This window comes from Tachypleus tridentatus, chromosome 13, assembly GCF_004210375.1.
Source record: "Tachypleus tridentatus isolate NWPU-2018 chromosome 13, ASM421037v1, whole genome shotgun sequence".
Lineage (NCBI taxonomy): Eukaryota > Metazoa > Arthropoda > Merostomata > Xiphosura > Limulidae > Tachypleus > Tachypleus tridentatus.
In genome coordinates this window covers 93,024,399-93,047,145 of record NC_134837.1, presented here as the reverse complement: position 1 = coordinate 93,047,145, position 22,747 = coordinate 93,024,399, and the positions used below count along the sequence as shown (strand labels likewise).

Below are 22,747 nucleotides of genomic sequence, written 5' to 3'. Positions count from 1 at the left end.
CTTTTCATTTGTTTTGAAAACGATTCTTTTGGAGGCACAGAGAGATCTGTCTGCACTCCCACTGTAGTTGTGGAATGAAGTGCAGCAGCATATGTCCGAGATGGAGTTGTGGACAGCAATTTCCGAGCCTCAGGATAACTAATGTTATGTGTCGTTTTCAAACGCTGCACCTCTTTTCCTCCAACCATTTTGGGCAAGAATGAAAGTATGAGGGTGAGAACCATTGCAGTTTACGCAATGTGGGTTCATGTCACAGTCATAGGCATCGTGGTCCTTGCCTCCACAACGAGCACATGTCAGGGAACCACGACAAGATGTCTTTGAGTGGCCGAATCTCTGACATTGGAAACATCGAAGAGGGCTTGGTATGTATGGCCGAACCCTGCAAATGAGATAACCTGCCTTGATGGTGGCAGGTGCACGTGGTGAAGAAAATGTTAAAACGAGGGTATTTGTTGGCAGTGTAATTCCATCTTTGCGAGTGGAGATGCGCCTCACTGCAGAAACTCCTTGAGTGGAGAGACCAGCGAGAATCTCTGACTCGGGAACGTTCTTCAAATCCCTTTCAACAATAACTCCTCGTAAAGAATTCAAGGCAGCATGGGGTGTAACCTCAATAGGTATATCCCCAATTGCCTTTGATTTCAACAGGAGTTCACTGTGTTGGGATGTGGATGTTTCAACTAATATGTCACCAGATCGAAGTTTCTTTACTGATTTTGGAGAGCCAGCTAGTCCCTCTAGTCCCTTTTGAAAAAAAAAGGGGACATTTGCCCTAAAGGTTTTTCCGAAAGAGAATGTAATATAAGAAAATGAGGTACATGTGTTACTGATGTTGAAGATTGCTGTTCTGAGCATTCAAGACGTGGTCGCTTACCCATTGACTGTTTTTTTACAATTTTATTTAAATTTGTTTGAGGATCCATAGGAAAAGGAAAAAATTTCGGTACCCACTGACCCCACCCACCATGGAGCCCTACAAGGGGACGCACTACAAAGTCACGCAAGGACAATGCAGCAACGCCAGGGTTTCGTGAGCACTATATCCAAACACCAGCATCAGGCACAATGTCCACAACACCCGTTGAGAACTTCCAACACTGGTACTTGGTTGACTCTAGCCCAAGTGGACCAGCCGATTGACCCAAGGGGCGCCACCCAAAGGCCGCCCGTCTACAGGAATTCGAGGCCAAAGTGGTGTGTTAGGGTTGGACCCCTCAACCACCAGGATCTTCTCCTCCCCTTCACGGGTCGCCACGCACGGCAAACACGTGGGTGGATGTTTAGATCCCAGAGAAGGTAACCAGATAGAACAGAACCTTCCCTGGGAGGTCCCCTCACCACGTACAGGAATCCACACCGAGGGGAACAAGTCGCTTTCCACTACAAATTAGAATATATCCCTGATATAAATGCTAATCATATTTACATTTTACTGTCTGAGCACAGAACGGCTCGCCGAGTTCGATCCCCTATAGGCGTAACACGAAAACAAATGTACATATAAATATATATGTCAGAAGTTTGTTTGTTTTGAATTTTGCACAAAGCTACTCGAGGGCTGTCTGCGTTAGCCATCCCTAATTTAGCAGTGTAAGACTAGAAGGAAGGGAGTTAGTCATCATCAACCACAGCCAATTCTTGGGCTACTCTTTTACTAACGAATAGTGGGATTGTTCGAACATTATAACACCCCCACTGCTGAAAGGACGAGCATGTCTGGTGCGACGGGGATTCGAACCTACGACCTTTAGATTACGAGTCGAACTCCTTAACCCTCGTGGTCACGGGCCTAGTATCAAAACCACAGTAGTACGTTATAGAAGGACTAGGCCAGAAGTGCAATACAAAGTAAAGTTTCAAATAGCATGTAAAATTGTAAACAAAACTTTATGTGTATTTTACACAAACTATTGAGTAATAAATAAATCAATCACTGAGAAACAAGTCACTTGAGAAATTTGCTGGAGTAAAAACAAAAATTCAAAAAAATACAAATTTTTCAACTGATTGACATTGTTGAAAAGGAATAGCTCTCTCCTGTCTTCACTTTATGTAGAGTATAAATACACGATTGTGTTACGCTACATTGACTCAAAGCATTTTTTCTTATTTTTATTTATTACCTTGGTAGAAACAAGGAATGACAACAGTCATTTTACAAAATACTAACGAACTAACAACGCACCAAACATGCTCGCCCTTTTAGCCAGTGGGGCTTTACAATGTGACGGTCAGTCCTACTATTCATTGGTAAAAGAGTTAACGGTGGGTGAAGATGACAAGCTACCTTCCACCTAGTCTTACACTGCTAAATTAGGGATGGCTATCGCAGATAGCCTTCGTGTAGCTTTGCGCAAAATTCCAAAACAAACAAACAATGCTCTGCACTAATAGCTATAATCTGTGATTACGAGCATGCTCTGTGAATCACGTACGGATGCACGATTACTTACGTGCACGGAATAGTGATCAGCCTGTAACTGTATCAGCTACATTAAAAAAAAGTGAACAACGTACTTTGTCTATATCTATAGTCTAACAATCTTCTAACCTTGGAAATCAAAATTTTCAGTTACATGAATCTCACTAGAGTGTTCTATGTTGCACAAAGCAATTTTATCATAGCATCCGTACCTAAAACAAAAATCTTCCAGTAAGGACGAAGGCTACTATCATTGTTAAAACCTAATAAGCCTTTGCTCGGAAACTCTGGACTGCAAAATAATAATTATGAATTGTATAATTTACCTTTATATTGTCTTTTAACTAAGTGTGACTCATTGACACTTAAGATTGTACTTGATAAAGCGATTTTTAAAATATAGCTTTCAAGGATTGTTTGTTTGTGTTTTCTTATAGCAAAGCCACATCAGGCTATCTCCTGAGCCCACCGAGGGGAATCGAACCTCTAACTTTAGTGTTGTAAGTCTAACGACTTACCACTATACTAGCAGAGGACAGCTTTCAAGGAAACAAAAGAAAAGGATAAAATATTATGTGGATAACCTTGAAAAATCTCTATCCCAGTTACAAGAGCACTACCGCAAGAATCCGAACAAGGTGAGAAATAGTAATGCTGAAAATGCGAAACAAGTGCTAGCAATTAATCCAGACAAAGAAAAGGCTGTCACCATCGCTAGCTGATATAAAACCAGGAAATATCAAAAGGTAGCTCTAAGAAAAACTACAAGAAAGATAGGCGTAAAGCCCTGTTACTCTCAAGATTTGGTACAGAAACAAGGTATGATACAAGTTTACCAAATTTTTAGATGGAAGCACCAAATGTAAGGAAACAAAGTTGTAATGGGCGGGATAACATTTTAGCATTTGTTTTTTTTTTTTAATGTTACAACCTCAAAGTAGGTGTGGCCATTGTTATCCTCCCGTTAGAAAACAAAATCTGGAATTTTGCAATTCATTTGATTCAAACACCACACATTACCTCATATATAAATGAAATAGAATGCTAGCACTGGGAAATTGTATTGAGAGTATCCTAAGAAATAATAAAAATGACGAAAACGTATAAACAAAAACTATATTTAAAAATCGAAACCGTCAAGACTGTAAACAACACCGTCATCAATAATCAACAATATAATATAAATAAGAGATTTGTTGTTTTAAATAATGTAACTTACGGAATAAACTAAAATGTTTAAATTATATCAAAGGGGAAAATTCGATATATATATGACCCCTTCAAAAAGCTAGAAGACAAATTGCCAAAAAACTCAAAGGTATTAAAAACAATATCAACTACACCTAGACTTTTACGTCGGTAGACTAACTCAAACCATCCAACAGCAAAACTAAAGTGCATGGTTTCCAAAAAATTATGAATCTGTATCTGCAACTTAAGTTGATAGTTTTTAATTACTATTCAGCTACACTTGTCTGGAACACAGGGACAGGCATTAGAACTTTTAAAAAAATAAAAATTCAACACTATTTTCATTATTGACCCTTCTGTTTGTTTGTTTGTTTTGAATTTCGCACAAAGCTACTAGAGGGCTATCTGTGCTAGCCGTCCCTACTTTAGCAGTGCAAGACTAGAGGAAAGATAGCTAGTCATCACCACCTACCGCTAACTCTTGGGCTACTCTTTTACCAACGAATAGTGGGATTGACCACCACGTTATAACACCCCCACGGCTGAAAGGGCGAGCATGTTTGGTGCGACCGGGATTCGAACCCGAGACCCTCGGATCACGAGTTGAACGCCTTAACACACTTGGCCATGGCGGGTCACTGCCCCTTCTATTGTCTTCTATATGCTTAGGAAATATTTTCATAATCTTTCAGGTTCACTTCAAGTCAAATTACCGGTACTAGTTTATTTCGACTTTTTTTTTTTCTTTTACTTGCTGAGCAGTGTTTATCATTCGTATTTGAGAATGGTTATTTAGTTTCTTTGCAGAATTTGTGTATGAGTGGCTTTAGGTTTTTGCCTGGATAATAGGCATTATGTTTTGCCGTTTCATTTATGTGTGTTTTTAAATTATTATCGTAGTGAAGAGAAAAAAAATATAGTTAGTCTCATTTTAGAACTTGGCTAAGATATATTTATATGTTTTGATATATGGTTTCATATCTTAGATTTCTTGAAAAGTTTCTGCACTCATAATAACCGCTCAATTGATATTAAAATTCATGTTTAAAGTTTCTAAAGAAACTCAAAACATTTTTATTTCAAGATATTACTCTAATTCTTTAAAAAAAAAATGTCACCCGAAGTTCTATGTTTCCAAAACCAGCAGGTAGTGTGGCTTGGTGATTAGGGCACTCGACTCCTAATATGCAGGTCACATGTTTGATTGTTTGTTTGTTTGTTTTTGAATTTCGCACAAAGCTACTCGAGGGCTATCTGCGCTAGCCGTCCCTAATTTAGCAGTGTAAGATTAGAGGGAAGGCAACTATAAAACCTAACCGAAACTGTTTTATATTTTTATGACATTATAAATTACTCCACATTTTTTGCGTTATTTAACTATTTCCTTATAATAAATGCTATTCGTTTTGATTAATAGATATTTTGGTTTAGTAAACACTAAATTTTAGCCGTCCTTAGCAAATTTCAAGTTATTTTTTTCAGTATTGTTTATTTTTGAATTTCGCGCACAACTACACAAGGAATATCTGCGCTAGCTGTCCATAATTTAGTAGTGTAAGACTAGAGAGGAGACAACTAGTCATCACCATTCACCACCAAGTCTTGGGCTATTCATCATCCCGAAAAGATATTTTTCTGAAAAATTGTATTTGTTTGAAGAACAAAGCCTTACAAAGGATAACTGTGTTATAGCCATTGCAAACATCAACACCCGGTTTTTGTGGTGTGAGCCCTCGAAATTATTGACGAACTACCTTAAGGCTTCTGAAAGAGCGACCCGACATGCCCAAGTGGTTAAGGGCTCGACTCGTAATCTCAGGTTGGAAAATTCGAATCCTCGACACACCAAACATGCTCGCCCTTTCACCCGTGGGCACGTTATAATGTATCAGTCAATGTCACTATTCGTTGGTAAAAAGAGTACCCCAAGAGTTGGCGGTGGATGGCGATGACAAGTTGTTTTCCTTCTAGTCTTACACTGCTAAATTACGGAAGGCTAGCGCAGATAGCCTTCGTGTAGCTTTGCGCGAAATTTAAAACAAACAAACAAACAAACAAAACTTTTCAAAAGCTAATTTTAAAACGTTTTGGAAGTTAATTATCTTCTACAGGTGTTTGTATCTTTTTTTACCGAAAACATTCCTGCGTTTTACGTTGCTATTAACAAAATTCTTCATGATATTTCAATAATCTTCATACATTTCCTTATGTTTGGTCGATAGTTTTTTTTTCGTGTAAGGTTACAATAGTTACCTGTACGTAGCATTCCGTAATTTTGAAATGTAGGAAGCCAATGATGACGAGAAACTCACTTGAAGTAAAAATGTATGCTCAAGACTGCTGGTCTTGATGTTATCCTGAATATGACATAAGAAGGTAGAAACGTTGTTCCGTACTTTATTTTAATACTCGTACCAACCGTCTTGATAATACGTTTTCTATTATATATCGCCATCTCTTAAGCTAATCAAATAATGGATTTGATCACTATTGTCAAATTATAATGTACCTGTGGTCCTAGATACAAAATATGTTTTTGTTGCAGAGTCACAATCCGATTCGCTAATCATAAAGTAGCTTCCGTTCCAGACATTCTGAAAAACAATATCGTTACATTTTATAATACATACAATATATTCATGAATAGATGGCGCCTACGCCAAAAATATTTAGCGGTAAAGTTGATAGGATTTATGTTTGGTATGGTGTTCGATGGTATTGTACGTTAGATTTGGAATTTTATTGCAAGTATAGTTATAAGATGTGTTGTTCTACAATATACAAATATGTATTTAAAATAATATTCAGGAGTTATTGTTAATTATTGGCTGTTGGTACTGGGGTGAAGAGTGTTGAGAAGAAGCATGAAAATAGTAACATTATAAACATTATTGATAAGTAATATTAGCTTTTATTTTAAGGTTTCAATTTTAATATTTAATCAGGCGTCACTGATTTCATATCCAAGAACTTTAAAACTTTAACTTAGTTTAAGTAGCTCTGAACAGTAGTATTAGTAACAGATTTGACCTCCTGTTTTTAAAATTTCAGTTTTAAAAATGTAACTTCATGAAAAAACGATATTTTGAAGTGTTTTATTAAACTTGTACTGTAGTTTCCAAGTTCGATGAATAATTACAAAATAACGATTTTTCATAAACATTTACATTTTAATCTATTCCAGAATTACCTTGTAGCATCGTTCCACCTGTATTATTTTTCAATGAGTTATTCTAAGTGAAGATTTAGAGAAGTAATCAAAAGAGGTAATTTATGTTGCTAGTAATAATATATTACCTAATTTTGACTTGCAGTCAATACTCTTGTATATCCAAACATTCTACTAACAATATACTATAATACTGCTTCAGTGTCTTGAATAAACGTCCACCACTATATGTAAATCATTTTCCTTCAACTGTTGAAATGAATTGCTTTTCTTCCATATTAAACATGAGATACAAATTGTTTAGTCTTTCATTGTTCTGAACAAAAACATTGCTGTTAACATACTTTAAAAACTCATTTCTTATTTGAGCATTGTGCTTATTTTAAATTTATTTTAAAAATCCATTATATTAATTTGAATATCAGTTGTTTCTAATAAAACTAATTTTCATTTTTCCTTTTCAACTGAAACATCAATGTTTTTTCAAATTCTATAAATTGCATAGTCTTCTAACCAATTTAAACTTCTTAACTTGGGTATTTATATAATATTTTCCCTTTGTGTCTTTAGTCAGCCAATTAGTTCCAGTTTTCCTAGTGTTTTTTTTCTTCATTTAAGAATATTCCAATCTTGAATTAAGTATCATTTATTTTTAAACATCTTCCAGACTTGTGCCATAACAACTTAAGTCATCCCAGTTCAATTAAAGTGAATCTCGCATCATGGTATTAACATTTCTCCAACCATAAAAATACCCATTTATTTCAGTGCTTCATGTTGTTAAGAAGCTAATTTACTGTATGCTTCTTAACTTTTAAACCAATTCCATAAGCATTTAAGTTAAACTTAACATAAATGTTAATGTTTTATTACACATTTTATCAATATTTTTCTTAAATCAAAATGTACTTTACTAAGAGAAATGTCTTATCACAAGGGGCTTTGTATCATTTGGTTGCATGTTTGATGATTTTATATATGGCCTTAATGATTAAATGGTCTTTTGATAGGTTATTATTATTAATATGCCTGTATGCTTTTCACTGTTGGTTGTGTCTATATGAATTTATAGAAAAATCCTAACAAAATGGATGGTCAAAATGCTTTTAACTCCACTGAAGATTTCAAAAATCAAGAATATGAAACTCAGTTTTTTGGATTCACTCCAAGGTCTTTTGTTGATGGAAGTAAGCATTTCTTGTCTTTTTAATGAAAGGTGCATTTTATATAGTAGGTATATATGGATATCACTGAAACATAAAACTATTAATTATTAATTACACATTCATGAGAAGAAAACAAATATTTGATAGTTTTGTGGAATTACTTTAATGAAAATCATGAATCTCTTTAATTTTGTTATTAATGTTAATTTATTTGAAAAGCAAACTATTTTATATGTTTATAACTTAAATAAAAAATTATGCAGAAGAAAAAGTTCAAATGTTAAAAGCTAAATTTTGTTATTTCTTAATACTCAACTTTCTGTTTACAGCCTATTCATTCCAAGCACTCCAATAATCCTTATAAAAACTATCGTAATGAAACCCTTAATGGTAATTGGCAAAAAAGATTTTAAAATAAATCCTGAAGGACCTGAATAATTGATTTTTGTTCTTGGAAAATTAACCATTTATCACAGTTCTTTCTTTTCTGTTAGTATGGCTAATTTTCTGTCTATTTAAGTTTTTCACTAATACCATAAACACAAAATTTAGTGTTTAACTTTTTGTGAAGTAATTTTCAAAACCTTTCTTATAGTTAAAATTATAATCTAAGATGCTCTCGTTCAAACGACAAACTCAGTAAATGACTGTTTTTGAAATTCTTTTTAAAATAACTTTTGAAAACAGATTCCAACCTCTTGGTAAGAACATAAGTCAAACTAACATGCCTGTAATTTAACCAGTTGTCCCTAAATCCTTCAGAACTCTGAGCAAGAGATATAACATGATGAAAGTTCCCATCTCTGTAGATGGGAATCCATTAGCATTGTCTATCCTAACCATGGTGGCAAAACATGGTTTAATGTGACAAAAACACATTTTGCATTTACCATTATAGTCTTTAATAGCCTAAACTTCCAACTATTTTCATTTGTACAATAAAAGGCTTTTTTTTTTTCAGTTGAGGTTTTAAAAATCAATTGGAAATGCATGTAAGAAGCTTGAGTATTAATGTTTTAACTTATTTACCCTTGTGTAGTTATCAAATTGGTTCTTATGGTGGCATGGTAAGTTGTAAATGACTTTTGAATTCTTTGTACTGCAAAGTTAAAATTTGGTTCTACAAGTTATTCAGTGGTTCAAGATGCATCTGAGAACATGTACAGTCTAAGAGCTTTGGGGAGCTGCCAAAATAGCCTCTAAACTCTCCAGTTAGTGGATTTGTTGTAATCTAAATAATCAATTTACATTTCTACCCATAGACAAAACATAAAAGACTGGTTGGAAAGAGGTTATTTGGTCCACTGTGTCTATCAAAGAAAATAAACCAGTGACATTGATAAACGAATTTAACAAAAGCTTAAAAAATTAATTTGCATGTGCTGTTACACATTTCACATCATCTAGTGAAACATTCCACAAAATAAAGAATAAAATGACCAATTAAGGAGTCTAGTCAGATCTGTATCTAAGAAAATGTGAACATTCTGTTTGATAGACTAAAACAAAAGTAAACATTATAAATCAAGAAGCTTAAGACAGAATCACTGCAGTTTTGCTGTAAGTCAGTTCTTTTCTGGGAGCTTAAATATGGCTATGAAAGCTTACCCAGATTGATTATTGTTTGTTACAGACAATATGATAATAAAGTAAACAACATCCACAGTAAAGCAGGATATGTGCCTTGTTATTTTTGGGTTCATACTTAAATTAATGAAATAAGTTTTCCTATAAAGCTTTGTGGCCAAAATAAAGTTTCTATGGTTAGTTTCTAAGCAGTAATCCTGTGAAAATTTCATCTAGCATGATTTTAAGTTTGCAAATAGTAGATAGTTTCATGAATTAAAAATACAACAAAAAACATGGTGGTGGTAATACTGAGCCTTATTGTTTTCATTCTGAAATATCGGAGCATAGCATGACTCCATAAGTTTTAACTTATAAAAAGTTGCTTTTTGACAACAGATTGAATTATTTATTAAAACACCCCTTAGTGGCTCAGTGGCATGTCTGCAGACCTACAATGCTAAAATCTGTGTTTTGATACCCATGATGGGCAGAGCACAGATAGCCCATTATGTAGCTTTGTGCTTAATTCAAAACAACAAACAACAATTTAATAAAACTAAATCTTTCCCTACATTGTAATTTTGACTAATGCTGCATGATTAGTGGAATTTGATAATCTGTTAATTGTTGGGCTGATTAATTGATTATTCTCACATAAGATTAACAAAAAATTATGAAAAATCACAATTACTTTGTTTTAATTACTTGAATAGTGTAGAATAATTAAATATGGTAGTAATGAAAAACACTAATTGCAGTTACATTAATCAAGTTACTCACAACTTGTGTAATCAGTTGTTTTCATGATACTAATTGAAGTAATTGCTCAGCTCTGCCTAGGTTATGTGTAGTTACCACATGGTAGCAATTCAGACAGTAAGATTCACATGGGTCATATTATTTTGCTAACTTTCTCAGTAAGAGAGTATACAATGATTTGCTTATGTTAGAATATACAATTAAGTTGATATTATGGAAGTATTGAGGTGTGCCCTGAAACACATTATGACCCATTGTTGAGCAAAATTTTGCTTAAATAACAAAACAAATCATTACTTACTACAAGGATGAAAATCCAAAGTTGTGTTAACTTAAATTATTTATGTGTACAAAACCTTATTTCAAATTACTGCTATGGCTATCACAGCATATATATATATATATATATACACACACACACATGCTTTACATTATTAAGTTTGTTGAGAAAAATGTGCTAAATGTATGCTTATTTTGAATTAGATATCAGAACCACATTTACTATTTGTCATTAGCAGTCGGTGTTCATTCAGAAATAGCCTGTAATAGTGTTATATTTTATTGTTGGGCAGGTTCATTTTTGGATTATCTGGTTAAGACAATAATAAGGCAGGTTCATGAAATTATAATAAATTAATTTATTTATTTAGTAATGTTTGCTAAAGTACAAGCTTTTTTTATTTTAAGCCTAACTTTACAAACAGAGTTTGAACAAAAATTTCCAAACTAACAGTGTGTACACCTAACTTGTATACTTACGGTTGCAATTTTTGACTAATCAATTGAGTAATAGGTAACTTACTATCAATACTAAACTGAATTGCTAGTTGACTGTTCATTCCTCATAGGTTTGTTATTCTACCAAGTTTCATATTTATATCATACCCTTTTTCCCATGCATTACAAGAAACTTGTTGATTCTTAGCTTTCAAGCAGACATCCAAATTAAAATACTATAAAATGTATAGATATAGCTTACAACAGTGCATTCTTAAACAAATACTTGCCTCCTCACACAGAATAAGGTAGTTTTCTCTTTTGCTCATACAATTTTACAGAGGTTTGCAAGCCACCAGCCTTTTGAAGCTCCACCTAATTTCATGTGAAACCACTTGAATTTACTCTACTGCATAGTGATGTAATCATGCAGAACCATTCCCAGTGCCTTTCACTGGTATGTCTGCAAATTTGAAATGCAAGAAACTGGGTTTTGATACCCTTGGTGGGCAGAGTATAGAAAGTCTATTGTGTAGCCTTGTGCATAACTACAAACAGACAAATGTTCCCTGATGAAAGTGTGATACACCTCCATGTGCAATTACTCTCTCTCTCTCTATTCACACCAGTGAATCTTCAGTATTTTCCTTGGCACTACCATAAACAGACAGTTAAGTTTGTTGAGATTTATGACTTTTTTGATTTACAACTTTCAGTTGGTTGAATTCAGAAACATTCAGTATGAATTTACAGTTTAATATGAATTCTCTGTTATTGTGAGTGATGATGTTGACTCATACTGAGTAAATTACCAGTAATTTGGCAGGAATAAAATTCTTTATTTGTGGAAGATGTGACAGCCAACGTGGTTGAGTCCATGGTGCAGCTATAACTGTCTGTTTCAGTCTCTTCTACACCCTTTACATTCTTTAGGGAGTGATGTTGAGGAGGGTAATCTGGGAGATTTTCTTTTTGTTCCTCCAGATTTTTCTTTTGGAACATCCTTACCTACTGAAGAACACTATCAGTTTTCCTCAGATTTGCAAAACTTTATTTCTTAGTTATGTACATTTCTTTCTTTCTCTCTCATATTCCTCCACCTTTCCTATTCTCTATTACACTGTCCTTCTTGCAGTTTCTACTTACCACTCTCCATAGACCTTGCTGTACAAGCCATTTCCTTTCCAGATCAACTTTGTTTTTGCAAACTTGTGTTTAATTCTTCTCACTTGACTGATTCATATGTTCTAGTTTATGGTCACTTAAATTTCCCATTCCTTGACACCCAGTCTGGAGTTTCTCTTGTCAGTTTGTAGCATGGATTCATTATCAGTTGTTTTCTTATCTAATGCCCAGTGTTCCTGACTTCAAGCCTTATTACTAACCACTTTAGATATCTCTCTTCCCTTTACAATAAGATGGAAGTACTTTACTTTTCCCCAATGACTTTTATGGAGACTCTAGAGCACCATTCTTTTCTCCATTAGCCTGTTCCACCACCTGTGCCATTTCTTTGCTGTTTAAGGAGTAATAGTGAGGCAGGGACAAAAGGAAAACACTTCCATTTTTGTCCCTCCTCCTAGTTCTCGTATGGTTCTAGTTCTGTTCCTGTACCTAGACCTTACCCATTCTATTCCTTTACATCTCACCTACGGTTAATTTCTGGAAATCACTGACTCGTGTCTCATATCAGCTCCCAAGGGGGCAGCTATTAAAGGATCTTCTTTTCTTGGATTTTGGACTGATTACTTGTCATGTGGGTTTAATTAGTCTGTCGTATTTCAGATGCACATAACATTGTTATGAATTGTTTTCTTAATGAGACTGCATCTTAATTCTGGAATGGTTTCTTCATATTCTCAAATTTTTTATTAGATTTGATCCCATTACTCTGCCTTCTTTTTTGAGTCTTTGTTCTGAGTTGGAAAACTCCTTGTAGAGCCTTGTTGGTAGTCCCTTACTGGCCTGTCCAACCTTTTGTTTTTTGTTACATTGCTTTCTCTCAACCAAGAACCATTCTGTTTTCCTACATTCAATTGATTTTGGTTCAATCACACATAACTCTTTCATTGAGAATTAACATCTCTTCATCTTCACATGTGAGATCTGTCCAGTCCATTGCTCAAGCCAGGTTATCTAATCATGTAACCTTTTTTGTGTTCCACTTTTCTTACTCTTGCACCTTTTCAATGTACCAACATAATTGTAATGCCTATCACAATTGGTCTATCCTTCAGCATTTTCCCCCTGAGTAACCTTCCTTACAACAACTTATCTCCTTCACGTAGCTCGTCTGTCTCTACCTTTGTGAGTTATTGGACAGTACTATCTACTATATTCTTCCTTTCCAAGCATTGTAATTTTTTTTTCACTTGTTTTTATCATCCTCTTCTGTTCCTTTGTAATCCCCCTTATTCTACTCCCCAACTTGACTGGGACATGAGAGTGTCTTTTCATGTTCTCACATAGGACTCCTTTGACCCTCTTACAACTTGCTTCCAATACCATTTTTCCCAAAACCTATTTTCTTCACCTTCTTCTCTATGGTTACTGACATACTGATATCTATGCCATAGATTCTTCTCACACTCTCTACTATTACACTTGCCTTTTTCTTTACCCCAACTGGTCCTTCCTTTCCATGACTTTCTTTACTAAAAAAGGTAGTGTAGATACACCTTTCTCCCATATCTATGATTGTTTGGACCTAAACAGACTTCTTGTCTTGTATATACTGTTATTGTTATATGTCTTTTACTTCCTTGTTTTTGGGTTTTCATCATCATTTTTTCATTCCATGGGTCCACTTTTCTATGAAAGAGCTCTCTCCCTCCACTCTTACCAAAAGGATATACTATCTCAACTGTCTGGTTTACTTCTCTTTGGGTATAAATTATAAGATATTTTGTTTCCTCTTACCAAATTTAATACCCTACTTATTCTCTTGCAGTCCATTTTGATTGTTTCAGTAGATTTTCTAGGCTGCCATTTGAAATACCTTGCTCATTTTTGTTAATTACTATCACCACCACCAAGCTGTCTTGTCTTTTCAGCAATATAGGTTTCTGTTCATGGCCATTCTTCAATTCACATTTTGACTCTGAACAAGCAAGTGTACTTGTATTTTTCATACTTGCAACTGGCTTAATGTGAGGTCATAGATGGCAAGTGTTGCCTCCCAGGGTGTACTTATCCCAAATCTGCATCAGTCCAGGCTAAAGGAAATCAATACCATCTATTTAGCTCAACAAGTGCCCACTGTGAAATAGGGTGTGCTTTAAGACTGCTTGAGATTTCTTCATGGTATTTCACTATATATCTATTTTATATTTCATGTCTGATCCAGTCCCCATACTCATTCCATCACTGGAGTTGTGTATCTCCTATCTTATAAGTGCTTGCTAGTTTAAAAAAAAATTTTTTTGAAGTCACCCATTACATTGTCTTCAGTAAAAGCACCTTCTGGACTGAAAGCTCGTAGTGGCTGATGAACAAGTAGATGTTAGATAAATATCAATACTGGCATGGTTCTATACAATACCCTCCTCCTAAGCTTGCATCTAGCCTGTGATGACTGACAGATGTGAGGATATTTTTCAGAAAGATCCTTCTTCCACAGTTAGTTTTGACCAACTACTCTGAGGGTAGAAGAGATTAGCACAGAAGGTGTATTCTAAACAAGGCCCAACCTTGTCGCATGTATTGGCTGTCTGACAGTCTCTCATGAGTGTGCTCTTATATAGCCCTTACAGCTAGGTGTCACACTTCATGGGTTTATTTCAGGCATTTTATGAAGGAATATCATCTAGATACTTTTTGTACTGGTCCCTCTACCATCTCATTGTAGGTCCTTGCTATTCTGTGTTTGGAGGTGACTATTCCTTTCAAGAGTTAACATTTTCTTCACCATGAAAATATATTTCTGATAGATATTCACATTTTCTCACCCACCCATCCTTCCCACTTTCTCAGTGCAGATTTCTTTATTCTTTTTCAAAGAATAAGGATTGAGTGCAGATGTAGAGGGTGCCATTGTACACAGAGGTGTGTCACACTCATTGATGTGTATGTGTGTGTGTGTTTTGGGGGATTTGCTACATAATTATGCCATCTTGCAGTGGTGCAAGTTCACATAGGATTTGGTGGGAGTTTTCTTATGACTGATAGTTTACAAATCTATTTGGCAGATCATGTATGCTCAAGAGGATTATAAGCTATTAACCATGCAGAGTTGAGAATCTACTAGAAATATATATTTAGTGCCCCTGAAGAAGAAAGGTCCATCTTTCAAAAGGTCTCGGGTTATAAGGGTTTCTATTTCAGTTTATTCAGGCAAGGAAAATGTTAAGTTTTTTTCACTGACAGATATATTCTTTAGGGCATCTGGCAAATGTGTTTTTCTCTAGGCTTTTACACAATGGTTATTACATCATAACAACGATAATTGTTTTGTCAGATATTTGGATTTTTTTTTTCTTTTGAAATATCTGGTAGAACTTGCATAGGATATTTAAGATATTTAGTTTTTATGATAAAGATTTTCATATCTAATCTTTCCAAATTATTAATTATTTCATCATACCACTTATTTGTAAGAGATAATTTATGCAACTTATGTTTGCATAAGTTGACTATTGATTGATCTTAACCCTTTGTTGTTTTAGTCCAAATCTCTATTTTTTCTACTAGTGTATAATGCAGTTTATGATTACCTTCATGACTCTTTGAACACATTGCAACTTTATTTGTGTCAACAGGTTAGTATAATTTCTCCTTTTTTCTTATCTTAACATTTGTTTTAAACTTTACAACAGCTAAAATCACTTGTGTATAGCAATCATATTGATTGTTTATGATTTTAAAATTAAATTGTTGTGTAATGATAGATTATATTATCTGACAGAATTTAATGTTGATTATAAACATGGCCAGTAGCAATTTCAAACATAATTATAGACATTTCGTAACGGGCAATATGTCATATGCATTGAACAGATCAAGTAATACATCAGTAAAGTAAGAAAATAGTGTTAAGATTTTATATTCAGGCTTGTTAATGTCTGTAGTATATGCTTCTAATTGGTTAAATAATCTGAAATACTTGCAAGGGGAAAGTCAGAGTGTCATCAAATGCTGTTAGAAGATTTATTTTTTAAATTAAAAGATAGAACTTACAAAAATTTGAATTGTATATTATATTTTGATAAGTTTATTAACCCACATTGATAATAGTTTTATTAAATATTTAAAGTAGCTCTGCAAATCATCTTTTGTGTGCACTTTGACCCTCGTGTGAACATACAGTTAGCAGTGTTGCTATAATTTTTTTGTAAACTTTATGGTAGTGTGAAAGAGTCTGTCTGTACTTTTCATGAATGTATGATTCTTCAGATTTTTGTCATTTTCTGAGATATTTTTATATGTAAGACTGCTGTCTTATCTAAGAAAAAGGTTATGTATGGTTGAAAATGAAATTATATTTTTATTGGTAACAGTCATATTTAATATTTTTTCACTTAGTTGTTATTTCTGCATTAAACTCTTTAGACTTTTTAAAAAATTTTTGAGATGTCACTGTTGTTGTATATTTAGCATTTATGCACTGGGCTGCAATATCTTAACAAGCACGTGAAGAAAGTGGAGAGTTTTCTTTGAAAACACTTTTTTTTCATTTTGTTTGAAGCAGACTACAATCTTCATATGCAAATAGACTTAGCATTTAGTGTTTCTTCATTTAAGTTATAAAAATTTAACTGTGGTACAGAATGACTTGTATGTTGAAATAAGAGTCTACGTCAAACTCTCTTTTCCCATGTTTTAACATCATTTTCAATCTGGGTACTGCATCTTCTAAATTAAACATGTTTGTTTGTTGGTTATCACCTATTTCAGAATGTTCTAAAATTTATATAAAAGTTGATCAGTTACCCTCCACAAAGTGTTATGTATTGATTCAGAGTTATGCCTGAGTCATAAATTGTCTGGAGCTAAACAATGAAAGACATTTAGTACCTAAAGGTTTTATTACTGAAATAGTGATTGGAATAAAAACATTGATGCATGGGAAATTTCCATATTTTGTCTGATCAAGTTGGAATATACATTGGACCTTGATTATTTATAAAACCCTTGGAAATGTTCCATGTAAGGCAGTTTTAAATGGTAAAAACCACTGAAGTTTCTAGAAGTTTAGGCATCTCAAGACCCTTTCATGTTGGTTCAAAACAAGTGTGACAAATCATGTTCAATAAGTATTGGTTTTTTGCTTACACTTCAAAGGTACTATAAAACAAGTTTTTGAGTTGGAATTCCAAAAACACAAAAGTTAGTCACAAATATCAAATTAACAGTAAGTACTAAAAACAAGTTCTTTGTATGTTCCTTTGGCTAATTTGTTATATTCTCTCATATAGACATATGTAACAAAGAAAACAAAAGGTAATTTCATAGACTTTTGTCATCCAAATATGATCTGAAATTTCCATTGTGGCATTGGGTGCCTATCTTATTTGACTTGTGCTTGTGACACCACCCTTTGGAAATATTACATTCATATGTCCCTAACTTGTAAGGAAAGAACAATGAATGTTTGTTTCAAAAGTTCAAATTAATTTTTAGTGTTAATAATGTGATTAGCACATGATGTACACATTTGACTGGGAAATAAGTGATTTATGTCTGATTTTTTAAAAAAATTTAGTACAGTTGTGTAATGCCTGAAGACAGAATCAAGACAGGATCAGAAGTTATTTTACAGACAATGCTAAATAACACAGATAAGGCATTTGATAGACTAGAGGTAATTGTTTACTAATACAAATTATGTGAATATTTTTGTAAATTACCTATCCTTAAAAAATTAGAATTGTAACATTATATCTAACAGTGACTGAGATATATAAAAATTTGTATCAGTTATTAAAAACTAGAAAGATGAAAATCAAATTTTGATTTTTTTCTATACAAATAAAACATCTCATTATTCAACTTATTAATGTGTTTTAAGTACTTGAAAGAAATTACCATTTTTAAAATGTAATTAGAATAAAGGTATCTTGTTTCATAACATTTATGTTAGTGTTAACACTAAATTATAGATATTTTATGTCATACAGATACCTTTTTATTGTATTTTGTAATCTTTCTAATTTTTTTTTTCAGTCATACCTAAGCACAAATGTGTTAAGGATACCTGAGCATGTTTTACTTCCAGAGGATGCTATTCATGAAACACCTCATACTATTGATGAGATGCAAAAGTTGGAAACTGATATTCAAGAACTAAAACAAAGGCTGCAGAAGGTGCAAAATAACATTGAAAGCACATTTCTCACAATATTGATCAATCCAAGCTCAAAGTTTAGTTAATCTATACAGCCTCTTCATATAGTAGATAGGGGGACAACTGTATGGTTTTTACAAAAAAAAAAAAAATTATTGTATCCTTCAGTAAGCTTTTATAAATAATTTTCATTTATTATTATATAAATTAGCCTGATTTTACACGTGTTTCATATGGTTTAAGGAAGTTTATGGTTTAAGAGCCAATATCATCACTACTGTTGTAAAATGTACTGAAAGGAGAATGAGGCTTTTAAAATTAACAGTGTTAATTTTATTTTTGTGCTTGTAATGAAACTGTGGTGTTAAGCATGAAAAAGCAAGGAAAGGTTAAATTATTTCACACATCTTACAGATTGAAATGTGAAAGCTTTTTTTTTTTCTCTTCTCCCTTCATTAGGCAAAAAAGGTGAATGCTTGTTTACAAAAAGAGCTGAAAGAGCAAGATGTAGTGAAAATGGAATTGGAAAAGTTCATTAGTCAGTTGAAAATGTTAAAAAACTTATCTCGAGAAACAGGAGGTAACCCTTACCAGTTATTAGTGAAATATCTTTTTCATTTTATTGTAAAATATATGTGCTTAAAAAATGGCTTTTTGCCTCAAATATTTGAAATACATTTGTTTTGCAGAAGGATCATTACCAAAGAAACTGTAATATGCCATGATTTACAGGTCTGATTAGATAAGTGGACTTCTAAGATAATAAGTAAACCATCTACAACCCTTAATATCATCGATAGGTAGTTGCTGTGTGTTATGGTTGAAAAAACATAAACGAAAAAACAAGACTTTATGTGTATAATTAGTTCTTAAGTTTTTAAACTGCAGAAGATACTGCACTGTGTAGTACTTAGTGAATTTTAATTTGATTTAAGTGATAAATGCTTAAAAATAGAATGGTTTTATATGTACATTTGAAAAAAATACTCATTAACCCTATGACTCCAGCTAATTCTTTAGATCCCTTTCTGCACATTGATAAAGTTACTATTATCAAGTACATTATACCTTAGTTTTATATTATCTAAGCCTTATTCCTTTATTTAAAAAAAACATTTAAAATAGCAATTTAAACTGCAGTTTTTACTGTTACATTATTTGCTCATGGTTATAAGTCTAAACTTTGAGTTATTACACATGATACTGTAAGAAAATAATAGATCGTCTCCATAGAAGATTATTTTAAAGTTCCCTCTGTTTTACATTAATGTTTGGAAAATTTTAAAGAAATTCTCAATGGGGGTTTGACATTCTAATAGCTATAAGCTCAAGATCAGCCTAATTCACTTGTAAAGCAAAAGCTGTGTTTGCAAGTTAATTTGATGTGGAATGCCATACTTATAACCAATAGAAAGAGCAGCTTTTGCATCATTTAGCTACAGTAAGAATAAACCTGTAGCAGTGTGTGGATTTGTAGCATGAAATAGAAAAGAAACTCAGTTCATTATTCTCTTGAAGGTTATATAATACTTGGCAAGTGTTTCTCACCATGTATGCATTAGTTTGCAAAACAGTTAAGATTGCATTTAAGTTTTACATATATATTTTAATTTATGTATTATTTGTGTTTGTAAATGCATATTTGAAAAATTTATGATTGTATACATTTAACTTGATGTAGTTTCACTTGTGGAAATTTCCAAGCAAGAAGGCATTGTAAGCATGGCAAGTGTTAGTATAACTTTGTAGACAACCTTTGCTCTCTGATAACTATAGAATAGCTTGGGGTCAGGTTGGCAGGAATAGGTTGTTATACCTGCATCAAGAATAAAAGGCAATTGGAAAGGAAAATTTAATATTAAGTGTAAGTGAAACAATAAAGACGTGAAATTACACATATGAGAGAAACAAGATTCAAAAGTATTTTATGAATATTTAAAAGCTACGTACATATTTCTATTTCTTAAGTTTTAACATTGCATTGTACATTGATGATAATATCTAGAAGTCATGATATAATAGAGAAAATGGAAAATAAAATATAAAACTACCTTAAAAAACATTTGATATTCATTTAGGAGGTCCTGGTGATTATACAAATGAAATGTGAAAACTATATAATAAATAATATTTTTATACTTAAAATGAAAATCACATTGCATGTGACTATTCAGAGTAAGTGCAAATAACTACATTAAATAAAGAATACTTTATTGTAAAAAGAACAGATCAAAATGAAATATCCTATTTTTTCTAAAACTACATAATAGAATCATTCAAGACAAATTTAAAACTAGTTTCATTTTTATAAAGAACTTTCATCAGAGTTGTATACCTACTTACAATGCAAGTATGTTGCCATCCTAGGGTTAATATATTATATTTTTTGTATTTTTTTTATAACTTCAATAATTGTACAGTAAAACCTGTCTAAGGCAGAAACCTGTACAAGCCAGAAATATCAATTTTGCAGCATTATCTTAAGATTTCTTCTATAAAAGGCTCTCTCTTTTCTGCCATCATTATTTTTGCAGTTAAATTAAACAAACGAATGGAACAAGAAAATAGGAATATTCTACTTTTCCAAGATAATGCAACTTGTCACCTAAAAGTTCTACAGCCATTAGATAATGGAATTATACAGTGTATAAAATTGAAATACAGAAAATTGATGCTTCAGCACTTTATTGCAAACATGGACAACTGTAAGGGAGCATCTGAAATTACCATGAAAACTGACATGTTAGACGCAATTGTATTTTTAAGTCATTCAATCAAATGTGTAAAAAATGAGTATTAAAGTGCTTTCAAAACTGGATTTATTCTTGGTGATGGTGGAGATTGTGGAGAAGTTGTTTGTTATGACGATTTTAGTAAAATCCAAACTCTGAGAAGATTGATGCAGATGATTCTGTGAACATGAAAAGTCTTGTGAACGTTGACAAGAATGTTTTAACAAAAACTGATGAAATTGATTTAAAATCTATGATAAAATTGCAAGATGGAAACAGTGAGAGATTCAGAAGATGGGCAAAATGGAAAAGTTAGTGAGGAAATAGAAATTCCTACTTTATCACAAGTGTTAAGTTATATTAACGCTATCAAATTATATGCAAAAATGAAGGGAGAAGATTAACTTAATGAAAATGCCGTAGAATTGGTGTTCTCTTTTAATCTCATGAGAAAGCTCATTAAAAAAAACGAAACAGTTGAAATTGGACACTTTCTTCAAATAAATTTGATCAAGATTTTGTGTACTTGTCTATATTTTGAATGCCTATTTTTGTTGTTCTTATTCTAATAAATATAGCATAAACAGTATAATAACTTTATTTGCAAACATCTTGCTTTCATTGAGTCAAGCAAGTGTTATGTTCCTCTAAAATATTATATATAATTAAGAAAATGCATGTTCACTATGTATGAGCTGGAAAACCTGCTTAAGCCAGAAATTTTATTTGGTCCTGTGTAATCATGAGTGCTTAGTAATTTTTAGTCTTTCAGTCTCTGTAGAAAATTAAATACAAGACATTGAAATATTTTAAATATTTTATCAAATATTCTTAGGCCCGGCATTGCCAGGTGGTTAAGACACACGACTGGTAATCCAAGGGTTGCAGGTTCGAATTCCTGTTGCACCAAACTTGCTTACCCTTTCAGCTATGGGAGTGTTATAATGTTACAGCTAATTCCACTATTCGTTAGTGAAAAGAGTAGCCCAAGAGTTGGCAGTGGGTGGTGATGACTAGGTGCTTTCCATTTAGTCTTACACTGCTAAATTAGGGACAGATAGCCTTTGTGTAGCTTTGCGTAGAATTCAAAATGAACCAAACAAATCAAATATTCTTTTTACCTATATGATAGAGATTGAATTTGTTAAACTTTAGCTCTCAATTGTAATACAAAAACTTATTTTTGTATTTAAATTAGTTCATTTGTTATATTTCCTGCAGTCTTCAACTGGAAGGAAAACCTTGTATACAGCACAGGAAAAGCAGCTGTTTTAGTGGACTCTATCAAGACCTTAGCAGGGAAAAGCTGACTTGCACTGTTGAAACCAAAGAAAAGTTTTAACTGTATATTTAAACTTTGTATTATGTTTTCTAGCCAATTACAAAAGAGCATTTATAATGAATATGAAATTTGTATTAATAAAATAATATTCAATTGAACTTGAATAAATCATGAGGTGGTAGTTATTTTCTAATTTAAATCCAATGCATGAAACACTTGGTTTATGAGGCATTTGTTTTGTGAATTTACACTGTGAGGTTGTCCTCATCTTTTTAGGTGCTACTTTATGTCAAACAGAACTTCATAAGATATATATACACTTACAAATAAAATAATGCCCCTAAATTCTGTGTTAGGCCCATTGTGGCCAGATGGTTAATGTGTTTGACTCGTAACCTGAGGGTTGCTGGTTTGAATCCCTGTCCCAACCAAACATGCTCGCCTTTCAGCCATGG

The 22,747-nt window shown here is 33.0% G+C and overlaps 2 protein-coding genes across 15 annotated transcripts in view; one reads left to right on the top strand and one right to left on the bottom strand.

The window, feature by feature from the left end:
• The window catches only part of MetRS-m (Methionyl-tRNA synthetase, mitochondrial), a 54,354-nt gene extending 52,686 nt beyond the window's left edge, over nt 1-1,668 (bottom strand). For 2 of the 5 annotated variants that reach the window (XM_076483450.1, XM_076483451.1), the window contains exon 1: nt 1,381-1,666. The gene's annotated coding sequence lies outside the window, so the exon portion shown is untranslated. Of the gene's footprint in view, nt 1-1,380 lie in introns of all 5 variants that reach the window. The other 3 variants (XM_076483452.1, XM_076483449.1, XM_076483446.1) reach the window with 3 other exon arrangements.
• Nucleotides 1,669-5,971: 4,303 nt separating this feature from the next.
• Nucleotides 5,972-22,460, top strand: LOC143240436 (protein MIS12 homolog). 10 transcript variants are annotated; one of them, XM_076482862.1, is made up of 8 exons: nt 6,266-6,336; nt 6,801-6,882; nt 7,858-7,972; nt 15,686-15,753; nt 17,697-17,795; nt 18,158-18,298; nt 18,738-18,858; nt 22,232-22,460. In XM_076482862.1, the coding sequence occupies exons 3-8, from the start codon at nt 7,873-7,875 to the stop codon at nt 22,318-22,320; spliced, it is 618 nt and encodes a 205-aa protein (XP_076338977.1). In that variant the 5' UTR covers nt 6,266-6,336; nt 6,801-6,882; nt 7,858-7,872; the 3' UTR covers nt 22,321-22,460. The 10 variants fall into 10 exon arrangements, with proteins under 10 accessions (XP_076338982.1, XP_076338983.1, XP_076338974.1 ...); XM_076482864.1 differs by lacking the exon at nt 6,266-6,336 and adding an exon at nt 6,360-6,489; XM_076482863.1 differs by lacking the exon at nt 6,266-6,336 and adding an exon at nt 6,389-6,514.
• Nucleotides 22,461-22,747: the final 287 nt, after the last annotated feature.